General features: G+C 37.9%; 1 protein-coding gene across 2 annotated transcripts in view; it reads right to left on the reverse strand.

Annotated features, from left to right (window-relative positions):
• The window catches only part of TOX (thymocyte selection associated high mobility group box), a 216,222-nt gene that overhangs the window by 96,308 nt on the left and 99,038 nt on the right, over positions 1–20,876 (reverse strand). For both annotated transcript variants that reach the window (XM_015855652.1, XM_015855653.2), the window contains exon 2: positions 5,851–5,916. In XM_015855652.1, the coding sequence (XP_015711138.1) occupies positions 5,851–5,916 (66 nt within the window). The remainder of the gene's footprint in view (positions 1–5,850; positions 5,917–20,876) is intronic.

Raw genomic sequence — 20,876 nt, forward strand, 5'->3', positions numbered from 1 at the left:
GAAAGGGTTACATCACCTTTCTCTTCAACTACTCATTCAGAATATAAAAGTGATTTCTGTTGGTTTTCTTTCACTGAATGAATTTAAATTTACATCCCAATATTTTGGAAAGTTGCTTCTATCAGCTACTACAGAGAAATGGAGGGGCAGGAAGTAAACTCCCGTCTGTTGTTATTGTACTTTTGGATGCACAAGATAGTGGACCAGGAAAAGAGGCGGGTATGATCTACAAGAGCACTAAATTGCAGCCAACCGGCAGACTGATCAAGCGTCTTTGCCCTCTCAGTGTGAAGCCTTTCTATTAATGAGAAAGGAAAGGCTTCCCAAATTTTGGGTAGGATTACCTTGCACTCCAAGGTAGTGTGTATCCATCAACCTACAGAAGACTACTCTAACCATGAGAACTGAGCTATATCTTCTTTGGAGCACACACAGACTTTGCACCGGGCTTTGCAGTATGAAGTTGATGGCTGCAACAACAGCAACGTAATGGTGAGGAAGTATCACTACAGGACAAAGAGCCTTTTGGAAAGACTGCACTGCAACAAAAGAGGGAGGAGTGGTCAGCAGGGTGAGGGAGTTGGGTATCCTTCCCTGCTACGTCCTTGTAAGGCCCCTTCTGGAGTACTGCATCCAGGCCTTGGGACCCATACCATCAGAAGGATGTGCAGCTGTTGCAATGGGTCCAGAGGAGGACCATGACAATGATCAGAGGGCTGGAGCACCTTTCCTACGAAGTCAGGCTGAGGGAGCTGGACTTGCTCAGCCTGGAGAAGTATCCAGTGAGACCACGTTACAGCCTTCCAGCACTTGAGGGTATTTTATGAGCAAGAAGACAATTTTTTTTTTTTTTTACATAATTTGATAGTGATAGGACAAGGGGAATTATTTCAAACTAACATAAGGGAGATTTAGGTTAGACGTTAGGAGGAAATTCCTCACTCAGAAGGCGATGTGGCAGTGGCACAGGCTGCCCAGAGGAGCTGTGGGTGCCCCATCCCTGAAGGTGCTCAAGCCAGGCTGGATGCTGCCTTGGGCAGCTGAGCTGGTGGGTGGCAACCATGCCCACACCACATTTGGGTGTTGGAACTAGGTGATCTTTAAGATCCCTTTCAACCTAAGTTAATATCTGATTCTATGACAGGAACAACAGAGAACAAGAAAGGACATCTACTATATAGCATTTATCCATTCCTACTTCATATGAGTAATACCTAACCCAATAAGTAATTAGGATATAAATATGAAATAGGAGGTTAGGGATAAATCTACAGTTGTGCATATGGCAACAAAAGGCAGAGGAACACTTTCCTAATAACATGAAAAATTTCTCAGATGTTGTTCTATCTATTTTTACCTTGGAGCTGTACAAAGTAAAATGTACCCTGTGCATTTTACAGTTTTGACATCATTAGTGCCCGCTACGCTAAAGGATATGTACATATGTCATGCATAGGTGTCTCTGTCATACCTTTGGGAAGGAGGAAAATACCTTCTCTGTGCAAAGAGTATTACCCTTCTGCCTCAGGTAGCTCATGTTTTCCCATAAGGGCAACTGAGATACTGCCCCATATCACTGGCTCCAGGTCAGTTCCTCTCTCTTCCCTTTGGATCACATCTAAATATTTATAAAGCCTAAGGAAACCTTAGAAGAGCACTGAGGCTCTGTACAAGAGTCCTGAATTACATTATGTATTGGGACCAGGAAAAAAATGTAAAATAAACAATATAATTTTATTCTGTATTGTACAAGACCCACAAATTACAGGAGGAGAAATTACATGAAGAACAATTCATCTTCAAGATTCCAATTATAGGTGCGAGGAGAAAACAATATATTTGTGAGAATTTGAAATGCAGAGCAGTTGGCATAGCTTTATTTTAAAATGATAAATATTTTCAAATTGAAGTGCAATTAGTAGTGAAAATGTCATGTAGTTTTACTATATATGTTTGTTAATATGGTTGGCATAACTCATTTAGGAGATGCCTGCAGTGCAGAGTCCTGTGCTACATATATCGTAACAAAAATACAGTACTTACACGTATATATAAAATGTACACAGAGACAACATTGCCAAACAGCCTTTTGGGACAGTCTAAAAGAATATCATTAATTTTTACTGTATACTTACACTTCTGGCTCAGCTCCAGCATTGCCTTTCTGTAAAAATCATTTCAAGTATAGAATTATGCTATTTGCTTGCAGCAACATCACAGGAACAGTGGTGAGCCATATGTTGCTACTTAGCAACTTAGTCTATAAGTCCCAAAGCATGTACTGATTTGAAAATTGAACAGAAATGATAATTGTTGAGGGATGCTGTGAGCCAACTTGTCTTGGATTACCAAGCTATGCAGATGTTTGATGCTACACAGCAAAAGGAGCAAAACTCTCTTTTTCCTGTCCAATGGCTGAGGTTTTATTTATGTTAGCCTAAAGGCAATACATTGATTAAAACCCTTAAAATAATATAAGGTGATGTTTGTTCTGGATATAAACACTTTACAATAAACAAAAAGAACTGAAGTGCAAAGTTAGCTTTTTTGGAGCAATTGCAACATTCCTGATGCCTACATTTTATTTCATTCTGCAACACACTTCATCTTATAGCCTCCAGATCTCTTGAAATGCTACATCTTAGGAGAAGAGATAAGGCTTAGAAAGGCAAAACAGGCAAAGCTCACTTCTCAGGGTTGGACCCATAAGAAAGGATGTATGTCAGCATGTACTGAGACCCCCAAAATCTTGCCTATCTAGTCATGTAATCCTGATGAGAGATTAAAGGAAATTCCTTGCTCTCTGATGCTCTGTATCATGACCCAGTCTGCCAACATACCTCCAAAATAAGCTGGGTCATACTCTGAAATCAGAAAATGATGCTCACACCTGACCCAGTCATCATGATCAGAGCTTAAATAAAAGTTTCTGATACAGCCTCTCCTAACATGGGATTCATATTTTTGTTAACAGATGTGCATCTATTGAGCGAAGCAGACAACTGAATTCACTTATTCTGACTGGTTTCTAATCCTCACCTCTGACCTCCCAAGGGAACTTTTGAGTTACTGGGGATGGGAAGAAGCCTGCACTCCTTTCCCTGAAGTCATGCAACTTCAAAACTTGTGAGCACAGCTGGAAAATGGAAACAGAAAACTCTGTGGATTAAGTGACTAGAGTTTTATTTGGGAGAGAAAATTTCCTCATCTCTTTTTACAGGACTAGAGTTTTTTTACATGCAGTAACAATGAGAGGAAAACGAGCAAATAGATATGAAAATAGAAAAAATCAGGATATATAGTCATATTCCTCCTTTTTCCTCACCCTATCCTGTAACACACCCAGTCTTTCATGTTTTATTTTCACAGCAGTGAATATCTTACTTTTCCTGAAAAATAATCCACCTTGAACAGCACACTGGCTACTAAATGGTGTCCAGTTCACTAATTTTGGGTGACCACTAAATGTTTACACCAGAGATTAGAACTGCATCACATTACAGTGGTCAGCGAGGACCTATCAAATAACATCAACAAAGAATTGCTCCGTTCCTTAAAAGAATTACCAGCAGTTACCTACATCAGGAACAGGTTTGGGAAGGTTTCTTATGCAGTTTATTAACTAAACAAGAGAGAGGCAGGATTTCCAATACCCAACCATTTTCCTCCTCCTAGGATTAGGGGTTTTTAGTATTAAATTATTATTACAGGCTTTCACATATATTCCCTTAAAAAATCCACTGCAGTGGTGTAAGATGTCTGCAGCATTAGGAGAGAACAGACAGTGCAACAACTGAAGGCTGATAACTTTTCTTAAATGGGCACTGTGTGTGCCTGGCTTTTGTAGTAGCTCCTTGCCACATGGATTGCTCAGCAAAGGACAGAGTTCAGACAAGTAATCTGGGGTTTAAATTCCGCTCAGGAGCTGGACACCCAAAAGCTAGGCTTTGCCACAGTGAGTTTCTAAGTATATAAGCCCTTTACTGGTTCCAGCCCTTATTAAGTAAACAGTTTTCTAACACCTTTGAATTTGGAAATGTCAGAACTGAAAGACCGTTTTCCTTGAAGACAAAATCATTTGCACTTAAAATATCTAACCCTGGATCTTTAAAGGTACCTTAAGAACCCATTAAAATCAGCACATGTTAGATGCATAAATATCTCTATGGATCTGAGCCTTGTTAGCACATGCAGAAACTGCATAAAAGATTAAAACTTATGCTCTTAATTTTTCAATATGCTGTTTAAATTATTTAAACTACATGCACACACACAGTACAAAAATATCAACTGCAGAAAAATAATTCTGATGTATAATGTAGATTTGCAATTCTTTGTTCAAAACTATTTAAGATATATGTAATGATTCTCTGTGAGGTAGCAGCTGCCTTATAACAGCAATCATTCACAGAGTTTGTATTTCTACTGTTTCAAACAAATTCAATTAGCCCTTGCACTTCAAAACCCTTAAGGCATAAATGAGATGATACTATGCTGCTTTAATCTAATAATAATACTAAAACTTGTCAGTACAGTTCTTGGATTAATGGTAGGAGAAAAATTAATAATATAATTTTTCATTTTTTAATCAAACAATTCTGTTCTAAACTACCTCTGGATCTTGGAGAGTTCTTAGTCGAATAAGCTGAATCATGTACAAATCATAAATGCAAAGTACAGTTGGTCTCCAAAGGTATTTTGACAATAACTTCAACAGAAGACTTGGAAGCAACATGGTGGAACGTTCTGAAGATGGTCGTCCTGACTGAACAGTACAATTCATCTCACACAGCTTCCTGCTTCCCAGGCCACAAGTGCAACTGCATTCTATGCGCTCTGACTAAGTAGCCTGTTTTGACCATTCGAAGAACTCCACTTCATGAGGACATTTCATCTGAGTGTCCTGTCACTTTCCAGAGCTGCTGATTTCTAAATTACACCCAGCTCACCTACACACATTTACTTTGCAGCCAAATGCACTTCCCACCTAATAAGAGAGCTTCACGTTATCCCTCAGTCTTGTTGGAAAGAGGTGTATCACGCTAGCCACTGCTTGGTCTGAGACACTGCATGACCTAGACCACAAGTTCAATTACACAGGTTGATTTCCCTGGCACAGCGTAACTGACCAGCACCAGTATCACCATCATGTACTAACACAGAATTAACTTGGCATTTTAAGAAATTAAATTATTTAGATTTATAGAAATCTATAGCAGTGAACGGCTCAAGTGGAAATGTTTGTGAAAGAATTTTAAAGCACACATCCAGTACTAGAATTTAGAGTATGGTTCCCCAAAATAGGGACTAAAAAATATTCACAAATATCTGCACCACAGTGAACCTTCTGGGCTGAAAGCTAAAGGAGACTAAGCCATTTTCCCTAGCCCCACTGCTAATGCTGTAACATCGGCAATGCTCCTAAGCCATACCGTTAGTGTTAAAAATGCAATTCTTCAACTACAACTGGCCTAGGAGTGGTAATTAAAGCTATTTGTGACATGTGTAGCTTATAATGATTAACTTGTCTGCAGTCAGATAAACAAATAACATGCACCTGTAAAGACTTTATTTCCTGAAGGTAAAACAACTGTTTAGGAAAGATCATGCTGGCAAAACAGCTGCTTGCATTCTGGAGAGGAAACAAGGTAGTATCTTTCAACAAACGCCAACTCTGCTGTTTTATCAACTCTATCTCATTAACTGGAAACAAGGCTTAAACGCTTTGTTTATAAATTATGATTATTCCTGATTGCAGCAGTTACTGATAGTGCCACTCATTTGCAATGCAATTCTTTGAATTTGTTTAATTACAATTTGAAACAAGGCAGAGAAGATTAATTAACCCACCTGGCTGGCTGGCACGTAGTCCTGGCTCGGCTCTGTCATACTCATGTACATGTTCTCACCGTCAAACTGCAAAGGAAATAATAGTAAACATTTAGAAAACTAGAATATTTTTCATCAGTGACTGAAAAAAAACCAACTAAACAAACAAACAAAAAAAAAGAGTAGCCATAAACCAATATTATAGCCTGATTTTAGAGACTTCTAATTGTGCATGTGCATCTTGTCTTTGATGTTCCTGTTGTCATCCTTATTGACCCTGGATGTCAGTGATTTGGAGTAATTAGCGCTCTAGTAATTACAGCTAGCAAGCAAGAAATGAATGGTTCCCTTTCATCTGCAATCTGTTTTAAAACAAAATGGCTCATTTTGTGCATCATGTATACATATTGCTGTTGGTTGTAATGAAGTGCTAAATGAATTGTACAGTTACTGGGAAAAGGAAGATGAGAATAGAAACCACACTAAAATGCATCTTAATGTATTCCAACTTTATCTTTTGAACAGAACAAGAGTTGAGATTTCAAAACAAATTAAGCCCCCTCATACTGAAATGTACTCATACCAGAAAGTAGAAAATACATTTCCAAATAGCTTTCAGACATCTGAATGTATGAAACAGTATATCCAGAATGCATAGCTTAAAAGGATAGTTTGCTCAACATGTGAATAAAGTGAACTTTCATAATTAGAACTGCAAAAATATCCTTCAATAAATGTTAAATACCAGTCATGGTAACATATACGAAGCAATTTCTTGTTCTTTTTCTCTCCTCAACTGCAATTAAAAAGTAACAAAAATGTGATAGAAAGGAAATGATTAAAAACTGCGGGTCTAGGTGGAGAAAAACTGTCAGAACCGAAGCCTCATCCTATAACAACACAAAGAAGTATAAAACTACTGATTTCTTACATAATCATTGAATCATTAAGATTGGATTCCCATCTGGAAAATGCCCCCACAGAACTTCTGCCATGCTTACTCATGTGGCAGTGCCAAGAGGGTAACTACAGCACCAGCGTCCATTCAGAAAGTAGGGAAAATCTTTTTAAACCTTTCAAGTAGAAATTCACAACAGCGGGAATCCCCATCACCAGCCATCAACCATAGATTTCCAGCTGTTACAAGGTCTGTTTGAAATAACTTACACCTGACCCCTTCTGTGAATGTTTAGAGTGACACATTTTGGAAATGAGATGCTATTTTCAATGATGCAGAGACATTTTCAAAAAATCAACAACACGGACTGAGCTTCCTTTACTCCTACAGAAGGTGGTAGTGAATTTCCTATGGACATTGTTCATTTCAACCTGAGCTTTCAGGATATTCTACCCGCAAGGAGACAAAGTCAGACTGTGGCTTTGACAGATAATTCCACAAGTTTTGCTAAAGCAGCTGTAAAGGTTTCAGCTTTCAGCTGTTCTCCCTCTTCTGCCAGAGGCTACAAGCCTCGTAACAGCAAGAGTAAAAAATGAATATGTCCGAGCTGTTGGCACAGCAGACAGTGGTCTGCCCTTCCTGGACAGCAACTTAAGAGATAGTCACAGCTTATCTGTTAGAATCCCTGTTTTCATGGAGGGAAAATATGATGTTAGAGACACAGATCTGTCATAGGAAGTTCAGCATTTCTAAAGTCTGGTGGAACAGAGGCAGTTAGCTAAGGACCTTAAAAACAGGGACTGACTACCTTTTTGTTTATTCAAGTTTATTTTATTGGGTTTTGTTCGTTTGTTCTTGTGTGTGTGTGTTTGTTTTGTTTTTGGTTATACCTACTATTTCTTTCAGGATCCTCATTCAAAAGCATTCCTATTTATTTGCATTCAAGGCAGAATCTTTGAGAGCATTTTCAGCATTTGGATTGGTTGAACAATGGAATAAAAGGTTGTTTCTTTATTTTTTCCCCAGAAAATAAATGGAAAGATCAAATTCTGAGGAGGTATTTTACAGCCTGCTATTGGAAACCAACCACTTGAGTATAAGGCCAGCAAGGGCTCAACTCATTCACTTCGTCAGGCAAAAGACTGAAAAGTGCCCTGATCACTGCAATTGGTACTTAGACTCCAGAAAGATGTCTGATAGCAAAACGTCAGTCTTTCTGACAGCAACGTAATGAGATTTAGAGTTGAGAGATGGAAGTTAAAGGAATACACTTCTGAAATAAGGTTCCCATTTTAGATATTAATTAGGCATTTTATCAACAACAAAGTCATGGTTTCTCGGAGATTTTAGAATTAATTTTAATATATTTTTTTTAGAAAAAAATGCATTCTATATCATATTTGTGAGAAATACTGTGAACAGACTAAAATTAGTCTAATTAATTAGACTAATTAGTTAAATTAGCTAGTTATGGTGGTTATACCTGTCTTAGAAACCATGATTCCTTGAGTTTCCCATTTTTAATTTCCCTTGTAAAAATCATATACTTGCTACTCTGCATTACAAGCATTGCCATAATTCATATATGATATACTCCATTGCAATAATCCTGCATAAAATTCTTTCTTTGGCTGTTAATTGGACACCTGGCTTTCTTTAATTTATAATTTTAATTTAATAAAGTTTTTTTGCCTTTTGTAACACCTGAGCCTTTGATTTGAGAAAAGACTCTTAGTGAACTATACTAATCTTTCAGTATACTACTGTTTCCTTCCTTTGGATGTTTGGCCGTCTGTCTTTCCTCCCAAGCTTGCAATAACCAAATCTGCATTGACATAAAAATTTAGCTAAAGGCATTTTTCCATGAACCTTGGAAATGTGCATCATTCTTTGTGTTGTCCTTGGACCACTTTCCTATCTATCTGATCAGTGTCTTGCTACTACCAATGCTCCAAGCACTGGTAGGATCTTTAATCTCAGCATTTCCAATTGCTCGTGGCCCTCTATTTAGCTCTGAAATTCTTCAGTTCTAATATGGTCTGCAAACTTAAAGTAACTACACCTCAATGAAAGTAGAAAAAAAACAAAAACAACCCATACCTGAAGTTAAACCTCCTAGCCTTTACTGCGATAAATGAGAAATGATTTTATGCAACATTTTGGATAAGTTTGATAGGGTAAATTCTCAGAAAATATATTGATACATAATGTCTGCAAAATCAGAGAGGCCTATTAACATCTAAAAATTCCCAGAAGACGTTTGATTTATTACCTAATTTCTCCAATATTTGAGCATGGAATTTAGTCACTGTACTATTTAAACTTAGTTAGAAGCATGCATAAAATAGTGTATATCAGGTTGTATGGTTTAATAAGATGGAATGTGGTTTTTATAGTGTTTTGCAGAATGCAGGCTGTATTAGATGGCACTAACAGTGCCCCCCGTGTTAGTACTTGTACAACATTTACAGCTATAGTAAACGCTGTAAATGTAAAAACATTTACAGCACAAGTGCAGTGTGGTACATGACTCCTTGGTGGTCCTGAAGACATCAGACACAAGCCTGCAAACCAACTGTAAACTTGAAGGAGAAAGCATATATACATACATTTTCTACAGCAGTTGTTTAGGAATAAGTTATTAACGTTTACTAAAATCTTTCTAAAGGAAATTATGATTTATGTAAACCAAAGTTGTTGAAAAAAAAAAAAGAAAGAAAAGAAAAGGTTTACTTCAGTATTGAGTTTATTCATCATCTCTATCAAAAAAGTGTGGAATACAGATGACCTCTATGACCCACCCCATTTAGACTGGTAGCCAGCCACTACTGTGGGTGACAATACAAAGGTCTTTTCAAAAAAGTACGTTAACAGCAAAAAGAGGTCCAGAAATAACCTTGGTCCATTACTTAATTAGGATGGTCATCTCGAAAATAGGGATCACAGAAAGCAGAGACATTCAGTACTTTCTTCACCTCTGCCTTCAACATGATGATGGGTCCCAGGCACAATGGTGCCCCGAGTTGGAGGACTGTGACTGTAGTAATGATGAACTCCCAGCCAACCCCAAACTTGTGTAGGATTTGCTGCTCCAGCTGGTCGCATATAAGTTTTTGGGCCCAATGGTATTCATCCCAGGGTACTCAAAGAGCTGGCTGATATCACTGAGAGACCACTCAATTATTTTTCAGCAGTCTCAGGAATCTGTGAAGGTCCCAGGTGACTGGAAGCCAGCAGATATCCCGATTTTCAAGAAAGGCAAGAAAGAAGATCCTGGTAATTACAGGCCTTGCTTTAGTGCCTAGCAAAATTATAGAGAATATTATTCTGGGAGTTGTTGAAAAATACCTGAAAGACAGTGTAGTCACTGGTAACATCCAATACGGGTTCATAAGAGGAAAGTCCTGTTTAACAAATTTAATCTCCTTTTATGACAAGGTTACTCACCTAATTGACCAAGAGAAGCCAGCTGATGTAATATTTTTGGTAGCAAAGCTTTCATTAACACACTTTTCTCAGTATCCTTTTGGACAAAATGTTCAGCATATAGCTAGTAAAACAGATAATAGTGCAGTGAGTGAACATTTGTCAGATAGATCAGGCTCCAAGAGTCACAGAACACCAGACTGGCAGCCAGTCACAAGTGGAGTTCCATTTTAGGGCCAGTTCTCTTTAATGATTTCAACAATGACTTGGTTACAGGATTTGAAGGTAAACCAAGCAAGTCTGGGGATGACACTAAACTGGGAGAAGCTGCTGATTCTGTCGTGGGTGGAGGAGCCTTGCAGAGTGATCTTGACAAACTTGAGGATAGGCCCATCACCAACTGCATGAAGTTTCATAGAATCATAGAATTACCCAGGTTGGAAAAGACCTTGAAGATCATCAAGTCCAACCGCAGCCTAACCAGAACCCTAACTCTAAAAACCCTACATTAAATCATATCCCTGAGTACCACATCCAAACGGCTCTTAAACACAACCAGGGATGGCGATACAACCACCTCCCTGGGGAGCCTATTCCAGTACTTAACTACCCTTTCTGTAAAGAAGTTCTTCCTAATATCCAACCTAAACTCGTCCTGGCTCAACTTCAGGCCACTTCATGAAAGAAAGATTCTGTGCCTGGGATGGGACAGCCCTGGATATATGTACAGGGTGGAGAACAGCCCCATGGAAACAAATCTGGGGATTTGGGTTGACAGCAACAGTTTTTGTTTTAGATGGTCCAGTGTGGAGCCAGGAGTTGGCCTCAGTGATCCTTGTGGTTCCCTTCCAACTCCAGATATTTTATGGTTCTACAAATTCATGATAAAATAAAATGTACAAGCCTTCAATAACAAAAAGAAGTTCAGAGATGCTGATGCAGTGCACTGTCACCTCCAGGAACACCAGACTAGACCACACTGATACAATATATCATGGGAAAAAAAAAAAAAAAAAAAAAAAAGTTGACAATTTTATCAGCTAGAAAATCCTATAACTTCTTTATCGCAGGTGCATCAAACTTCCAAAACAAGCCCCTTAAACTTGAGAAATTAATACTTTCTCCAATATCTACTTATTTCACCACTCCATATACTGCTTTTTAACTTGCAGGTTCTCCACCATTTTATCTGTTAATTCTCCTCCAGGACAGTTTAAGTCGTAAGATCCCTACCTCGTACTGCATTGAGACAGCAGTTCAAGCAGCCTATCCAAGTAGACAGTGAATCAACAAGTCTGTGGATATGACCCAAAGACAGCTCCAATAATGCTACCAAAATCACCTTATTTTAATCATCATCCCATGTCTACAAGAACCTTGTATTTCCTACACACTTCCCTGCTACTCACTGTGCTTGATTTCAAGCAAATAGACTGCACAAGCATCAATTAACCTGTGGATGATTCATCCAAACAAGAGACGAAATACAAGCAAAGGCAGTTAAATGAACTGCCTTTTATAAACCTATGTATGATGTATATATATCATATGACATTTCATCTAAAGCTTTCCTAGTGCATCTCCAAGAACATTCAGTATCATTAAGGGCAGACTTCAAAATCTTCCATTTTAATCTATTAAAAGTGAACTCTAATACAATATTCTGATGTGTGATAATAACTACTCTTGACAACATTTCTTTTCATATTAAAGTGTAACCGCATGAGAAGTTTGGGTGAGAGTAAACTAAGAATGTGACTGCATTTTAATATGAAAATATATATAACTGGGAGCTGTTTTCAGCGTATATTCAGAATTCATCATACACTTTAAGTAATTATTAGAAATAAAATATATAGGCAACACTATCACATGGTCATTAAGAATTGCCCAGAGAATAACCATATTGTAGGACAATTTGGAAAGACATTTGGCAAGCAACACCCACAAAATATCCAAGCAGTGCTATAAAATGCAATTTATTCATGTAAGTTAGAAACTTACATAAACACTGCCTGACTTTTACTGCTACAAGAGCTGTGATAGAGTTCAGCAAACGTCCAGAATGGAAAGATTGTTTTATCAGACATGGATTTAGCCAAGGATCCAAAGTTGACTTCGGTCTCCAATGAGCATGGCACAGCATCAGCTGCACAGTGACAGTAAACCTGTTTTCATTCCCTGACTTACATCGCAGGCAAATCTGCCAGCATTTACTCATAATGATGATTATGAAGTAATGAGCCTGCAAAGATTGTATTTTATTTTTCTTTTACTCTTTAAATATGACTCTGTCACAAATATATTATGACCAGGTTACATATCATCAAATGGAGAACCAAACTTAAAGAATATTTATTGTTCATTATTCACTTTGTCTTCATCACAAGGGTTATCTGTGCTATCTGGATTACAGGGAAAATTAATCCCCTCTCCTCTTTTTATCACTGCCTCCTCGCTACCTCACACTTTGCTTTCACAACTTTGCTGTTGCTGGGAGAAGCAAGGGTATATTTTGCTTCCTTTTCAGCCACACTTCCTATTTTCTGAGAGAAGTGCCCATTTGCTTTCTCTTTAAACCCGTAGCTATATGTGCCCAAAGTTCTGCAGGTATAGTTACGCTACCTAAGGTTAAAAATAAAAAAAAAACATTAATTCCATGGTACTTTGCCTCAGTGCTGACCTAAACTTCTCCTAGTTTATACTGGAAAGCAACACAATGTGATAGTACTACAGCTTGTCCAGCTGCAGTGTAGGCATAGAAGCATGATGAACACTAGCAGATATGGCTTTTCAAGACAAAATAAACTTGTCCCTTGTTGCTTCCCCTCAACCCATCCACAGCATTTCATGTACAGGTTGTATCTCAGCAGAAATACTCTGAAATAAAGGATAAGAAGCAAGGAAAGAAATAATCTGATTGGTAAAAAACGCTGTATTTAATAAGTTCAGCTGCTGTGTAAAGACACATGGACTAGCCATCCTTGTTTCTTTGAAGGATCTTAACAATCTTCAAAGACTGTGTTATTAATTGTAATCTGAATACAAATTTCTACCACCCTAGACTGAACTGGAAACCAGATTAAATTTTAAGCTTTAGCCAAACCCTTTAACTACAGCTCACCTTGCTCTAATAGACCTGCAACACAATTTATTATATTTTAGAAAAACGTCAGAAGAACATTACAGAAAAAGATTATTCATTTCTAGAGATTTAGTGATCTTAGTGCTTACAGCTTATATATACCATTTGTTACTAATATTATCTAGAAGTCACTAATACTGAAAAAGCTTTAAAACTAGGTAATTTTGTACATTTTAAACCAAATGACAAGAGTAGTCTGTTGCAGGTGGCTCAATGACAAACAGAATGATGTTTTATTTTCCTCAGAGATGCTTAAGTGAGACAAAAATAAAGATGGGATGCAACATAAATCAACAAATGACCAGGCTAAAGAAACAGCTGATTTTGTTATGAACTATCAAACATAAAAGAGATGATCTGTAAACAGCGTTGCATGATGGAAAACCTCCTTTCCCATACAGTTTGGGAGAGTGGCATATCTGTATTAAATTGAAACTGTTTTGTCTCCCAAACTCCATTTTGTATTCTGCACTGAACACGTGTTTAAATTTGCCCAAGACAGGTTATAGTAATATATTCCAGACAGGCAACCTTTCCAGGAAAGGGCTTAACACCTTGCTGAAGGAGTAACACAGGAAAATTGTCAGAAAACAATCTAGTATCATTGACTTTGATTGTCAATGTTCTTCCATCTTCCCTCCCTCCTTCCACAAATGTCTTTTGAAAGAATAGACTGTTGGAAGACTGTGAGATTGGGTGAAAACATCTGAACGCAGCACCATACGAAAAAGAAATTAAACCACTTTGCAGAGCTGGGTGTCCCTGTATGGCCCAAAACAGGTCAAACACTGCAGACTGGAAGGTCATGGAGAAGCCTTGTCCCGCTTACAGCACTAAGGGCCCTCCAGGTTACAGAAAGTTTCTCATGCAAAGCAGTAAAGAATAACTGATGTGTCCCAAGATTATTATTATTTTTATATTAATTTAATTAATTCAAGAGTGAAGTATTAGGAAAACCCCTTATGAATCCTATGTTTTCGTTCTCATACATATTGTCTAAACTATGAATGTTGGGTAGGATACATTTAACTAATTCAAGTACATTGATGTGCTGGCTAAGCATATTGTCACCTGCTCCTCTTGTCGCAGAACAGACACCTTTGCCGCCTTGGACACATCTTTTACTTTTATGCAGGGTAAGTATCATCTTCAAGGGGCATATGCCCTTCCTGAGAGAGTCAAAATGTGATTGGAGGCCCTGCTTAGGCACATTCGCAGGTAGCTATGATACCAGCAGGTGCTTTCTGCTCCCAGGTGGAGTTAGGAAGGAATCTGCTCCAATCTCCATGGCTCACTGGAGTGAGCAATGAGCTGGATGGGTGCAGGCAGTGCATGCAGTGAGGGTGCTGCTTCCTAGAGAACTGCTGTCAGATGTCTATAATGAGAAAAAAAAACACAACAAACTGTAACAAAACTCTCTCTGCCCTGAGCACCCAGATGACTTTGATGTGTGTAGGCTTCAGTGCTTGGATCAAAGCATGATAGCAAGCTAGCACTGCACTATGCCATTCCTGCAGCCTGCCTTTCAAGGTGGAAGTGTTTTGAAAATACCCTACTTGATTCTCCTAAAATTAGATCATTTTTGTCTTATTTTCCATTTATAAGACATATCATCACTTCAAAGAGTATAGGCAGCAGTGTCAAAGTTTTCTTTCAGATTCTTATCTATGTCATAAATACCTACACTAGACCTTACATTGCTGTGTTCCCTAAGTGAGCTCGCTATTTATTGCACTGGTTGTGAGAAAGGGGAAGAACCATAGTTTCCTGAGTATGTTCTCAGAGGTGGCAAACCGACTGAATGTCTAAATATACACTGGTAGTTAAAACCTGAATGATGGCACTAAAGCATTTGTGTTTTTCCTGCACTTAATAGAGGTTAATGTGGAACAGGAGAGGAGGTGAAGGGGGGTGTTTAGCTTCCCGCTTGGAGCCTGCATGTGTCAATGCCTGACAGAGCCTTGAAGTTGTTAGCCTTCATGCAGAGAGCTAGCTGAATGAGGTTACAGTGCTGAGCACAGCGGGCTAATAGAAGTAGGATCAGACTGATAGGAGGAGTGGCAGAGCCCAGGCACAGCAGAACATATCAAAGACAGCCCAGGGGAGAGCGGGTACTGTATTAGTCTTTTGTGTACATTTAAATGGAAGACAGTGAGCACGCAGAGATGAACTCTGAACTCACTCGGCTGGGCTCCTGCTCCTTTTAACCTTGGGTGTTAAATAAAATTAAAAAAAAAAAAAAAAGCCACTACACAGTGTAGTCTGGACTCCCATGCTAAACCATCTCTTGCATATTGAACACACGTTAAATAAACATATCGAGATCAAAGTGGCAAATGCTTTTGTTATTATTTTACTCAATCCACACTAAATTATAGATGTAACCACCCACTGTGAAGATAGGGTGATAAGGTGGAAAGGTTTGAATAACTAATAAGAGTAGTTCTTTATTTTTCAGACCACAGTTGCTGAGAAAATTTGTTTAACCTGGTAGGCTTGCAGTATTTTCTAATCCCAACACATCTGGCCTATTTCACAACAAGGTCTAATCCTGCATCTTGGACAGGGAGGAGAATTTTGCTATCGCCATTTGGATGGGAGCTAAATCAGAATGATAAGACAACACAGCCTTTCTTAATTCTTTGAGTCATTTTTTGTTGATATTCATCTTGGTCCTGTCATTTCAAATGATAAATAATATAATAAAGTGGAAAAGCTTAATCGAAAGGATCTGCAGAGAACAGACAGATGACAAAATAAAAAAGCAGGTTTTATATATCCTCATGCAGAGATCTTTGTGCTTTTTTTTTTTTTTTTTTTTTTTGGACAAAAGCATTCACTTGCATGACTACAGTGGGAGCTCTGTTCAAGGACCCATGGACAGAATTTGACCCACTATGTTATTTATAGAGTGAATGGGGTGTATATATAGTTCCTGGGGGAAACTACATCTGCTTCTACATGGAAGAAACTTAGAAATAAAATGGGCTACTACAACAGCAACAACAAAAGCATAAGCAAAACTCTACCATTATTCTGAAAATCCCATGACTTGACAGAAATTTAAAGTAATGACTGTTATCAGATAACTAGCAAGTCTTATCCACATACTGTTACACTTCATGATTAAAACCATAAGGAAAATAAAGCCACTAAAGACTTCTATTTATAATTTTAAAAAGTATACAAAGAACTTCATCATTTAAGAACCCTGCACTAATGCAGCAGGTCACTAGAGCATATGAATTAAAATAACCCTGTTAAAGCAGATGAGACTGTAGGACTATTTAAAACCAAGCACTCAAAAATTGTGATGAAATAGGGCCTCAGTATCTCAGAAATGTGCAGGAATAGCCATAAAATAGTGAAGTACTTGCCAAACATAATCAGCTTAAATATCTGGTAAACCAAATTATTTAGCTGTCTGATAAGATCTTATTAGGTACAGCTAATTGAGACCAGGAGATGGTGGTAACAAAAATGACTAATTGCTAAGTTTCAGCAAAACACGTGCATCTGTTGACAAGGTCTTGTTATGACAATTACAATGCGTTTTAGGGCTGATAAATGATCATAGTTCAGCAAAATAGCTACTACTGCAGCCACATGGACAATCCCACTTCTATTCACAGTTACTTTGGCATAACAGGAACTCCATTAATTCCACAGATTACTTTCATGAGGAATGCTACACATATTTAAATTCATGCCTGCATCAAGTAAACACCAGGAGCCTCACACACAGTCTAAGTGAATTTGAAGCAATATAATTTTTTTGTTTACAGGTTCAACAAAGATTCAAACGTCTGGCAAAGCAAGGAGCACTGATTTATTGTTTTCCTATATGTTCTACAGGCAAACTGAGAAATAATAATAGGACAGTACAGAATGGTTTGTAGTATTCTGTTTCAAAATATGTCATTCAAAAGTAGAGATGCTTAGAAAAGTTGGAAATATCACTCAGAAGCAGAACTAAAAGAGATGTATACAGTATACATCTGATGGATTTAACTGATAAGGTAAAAAAAAAGACTGCAAGTTTCAATTTAGTTTTAATTCAGAAGGATTTAAAATATAGTTACAGTTGTACTTGCCACCTTGCTACCAAAACTCTTCCTAGATGATAAATATTCCATCTCCTCCTCTTTCCTACTTGCAGTAACAGCACAACTCTCAGTGCAGGCTACTGTTTTTCCCCAACCAGAACATTCTGAATCTATTACTGCCGTGAATTTCTCACAGCAAATCAGATAGCAAAAGTTACTCAGACCTGGCTCTGTCAGAGTCACACCTATTGCCTTTCAAAGAAGCCATCCATGCATATCAGTAAGAGAACATCATACTAGAGCTGGAAGAAAGTTCCCTGGACAGGCAAATCTATCCTCTGAATAATAACAGAATAGGTTTCACTCAGCATCTGTGAAGGCTTAATGCCAAATGCTGCCTCAGATACAATTCCAGAAATGGTGTTTCTGTGTTGGTTCCCAGTTGGTTCAAACTCTTCAGCATTGTTCCTGTTTATATTATGACCTTTTTCCATTCTTCCACTCTCCATTCTGGAGAACAGTGACTGCTGCTTTTCAATAACAGCTCTGAACACACTAAGACAGATACTCTGCATTCTTCTTCAGGCACTTTATTTCAAACTTTTTTACATTCTGACATGTTTTTTCCCCCCAAAAAACATTTTCCCATTTGTGGCCTCTACGGTTCTTTCTACCTTGCAGATGTCCTTTTCACCGTCTCATATACTGTCCGAAATGAGCATATCTGTAGACAAATCCAAATTCTCTGTTCCAAGATAACTTTTTCAGTACAGTTTCAATACAGGGTTCATCCATATTGTGAGTATGCATCAGCCTCTTCCTCCCTACAAACATTATTTAGAACATACTTTGGGGTTTCCTCAGATCTTAATGCAGTGGGAAGCCCCAGTACAGACCTATTCTGCTCCTCCCTTACATACCAATTGTGCACCACAGCTATGTAGTTTTAGGACAGCCTTGCAATATTGCTTCTCATCACCATGAACTTTCCTAATACACTTGATAGAGTCAACTTGGATTAAGCTCTCTAGTATCTAGCTAAGTACTCTCACTCACAGAATTTGTTTGCTAGTATTGGTCTTTCTGGCTTTGAAGAGAAACAACGTTCTGGTCCTGAGTATTTCTTAAGGAAAAACTCTTGTTTGTCACAGCTCAGAGAGACACAGCTACTCACCTAGGTCTAGGAGAAGAGTTGTGGACAAAGTGAGCACATGTTCTCCTGCCCTTCCTCCCTTGGGGCAAAGCAGCTGGCATTAAAACTATCAGTCCAAACAAAGTGGGTGTGAGCATTTTTGAAGTGGATCGTGACACTGATGTCAAAACAATATTTAAATCTCAGAAGGGATGCTTTTGGAAGGATAATCTTACATATCACACAGTCTGTGCATTCAGTGACTGAAACAGAAGCAAAACTTTGCATACACTGTAATTATAAATATCATTGTTATATCCACTGCTAATGAGCTGACATAACTTTACAATAAATACATAATATAACAACATAATTAAAGCGTGATGGAGCTGTTCTTATGCTTTTACGACATAAAAATGGCTTATTAGTTTTTGATGTTTCATTTTCCCACAGCATCACAGTGTCTGCTTCTATTTTACCCAATTGTACAATAATTGTTGTTTAACTTCAGCAATCTCATAGCCTACCCAGACTCTTTACACATTTTATTAATCAGCAAAAGTACTGTATAACATTAATGTCATGGAAAATCTGCCTTATCATTTTAGAGTTCTGTATTATATTCTCTCACCTCTCTGTATAAGCTGCTGAATTTTTAATACATCATCCTTCTGACTTGATAAAAATCTGTCATGAAAATTACCATAATCTGCTATGCCTAAAAAGCATTAAATGAGTGCACATTACACTTGAAATAAATGTCTTGAATAATTTTTGTTTGAAAGTGTTCTTTGTGTTTGGAAGACTGAAATGTATATAATCAGTTTTGAAGTTAAAGAGAAACTCACTGACACTTCAGTTTCAGAGGCTGTACCTGAGATCATGACTCTACCATATATACATTTAGAACACATTTTCTTCACATGGTCAAGTTCATTTCTAAGGTAAACTTCCCAAACACAGAGTATCTTAATTCTATAATTATTAGGTCAAGAAAGAAAAAAGCAGAAATACAGAAAATCAAATTGATAAATCATGCTCTAATTTGCAGATATACAACCCCAGCTGGAACACAAAAGCTGCATAAACACTACGAAAAACATATTTGGCTCCTTCTCTCACATTAAAAATACACACAAAGCACTAATTGATTCTATTCAAAAATGCACGATTATTTCTCCTTAATTAGAATACAAATCAGAATGAAACACCTTTTCACAAGTGGGGCCTGTGTCAGGGTAGTGGTTGACATCCATGCTAGTATCACAGAATCACAGAATATCCCAAGTTGGAAGGGACCCACAAGCACCCACAATCATTTCAGTTCAACCTTTGAAGGTCACCTAGTACAATGGCCCTAAAATGAACAGGGGCACCTACAGCTAGATCAGGTGTCCCAGGGCCCTGTCCAATCTGACTTTGACTGTCTTGAGAGACAGGACATCTGTCACTTCTCTGGTAACCCGTTCCAGTGCTTCACTGTCCTTATTGTAGAAAGTGTTTTCATTATATCACATCTAAATCACTCCCCATTTAGTTTGAAACCATCTCCTCTTGTCCTATCCTAACAGACCCTGATAAAGAGTGTCCCCTTCTTTACAGTCCCCCTTGGGACACTGGAAGTCTGCTCTCGGGTCTCCCTGGAAACCTGATCATCAAGTCCACCTTCTGGCCCCACATGAGACCACCCAAAACCAAAACAGCAACAAAACAATTGACATAATTCAGTTGATTTCAAAACTAACATCAAGAAGAACAGCCATTAATCAAGCCAAGTAAATGAAGCTCTACTTAACGTGCAGCTTGCTTGTCTTTCATTCTTTCAGTAAACAGGCTCACACGTTCAGCACACAGTCTCTTTCAGTGTCACGAGAAATATGTTTAGTACCATTCATTTAGGACAGGTTTTAAGATGCAGTGAAGTTCTGCATAGGCTCCAGAATCTTAATAGCTGAATTCATAAGTAGTTAGTCATACGGTATCACTGCTTCGTATTGTTTCTTCCTCTTGTTCCACAGCTCTTTTAATGCTCCCAACTTTCCGTTATAGTGTCTACAAGTCAAATATTCAGAAATAATAACAGAGTCAAAAACGGTGCTGTCATTAGATTCATGTTTTGATAGAAAATTCATTTGGTGTTTTATTCATTCATTTGCAATAGTAACTACTGCCTTGGAAAGTACAATGTGGCTAATTTCCCAATATATTCAGATCATATTAGAAATACACAGTTCTATAAGTGTTTTGACGCATCTAATAGCTTTACACATAATCAAGATTCTGCAGTTCAGAAGTTCTTTTAGCTGCGTGAGCCCTTACAATCTGAAATAGTCAGAACATTGATTTAAAAGCTAAGCAAGTATTTCATGCTGTGCATCACTGAAGATCTTTTGTTAACAC

The sequence above is a fragment of the Coturnix japonica genome, chromosome 2 (genome assembly GCF_001577835.2).
Source record: "Coturnix japonica isolate 7356 chromosome 2, Coturnix japonica 2.1, whole genome shotgun sequence".
Taxonomy (NCBI): Eukaryota; Metazoa; Chordata; class Aves; order Galliformes; family Phasianidae; genus Coturnix; species Coturnix japonica.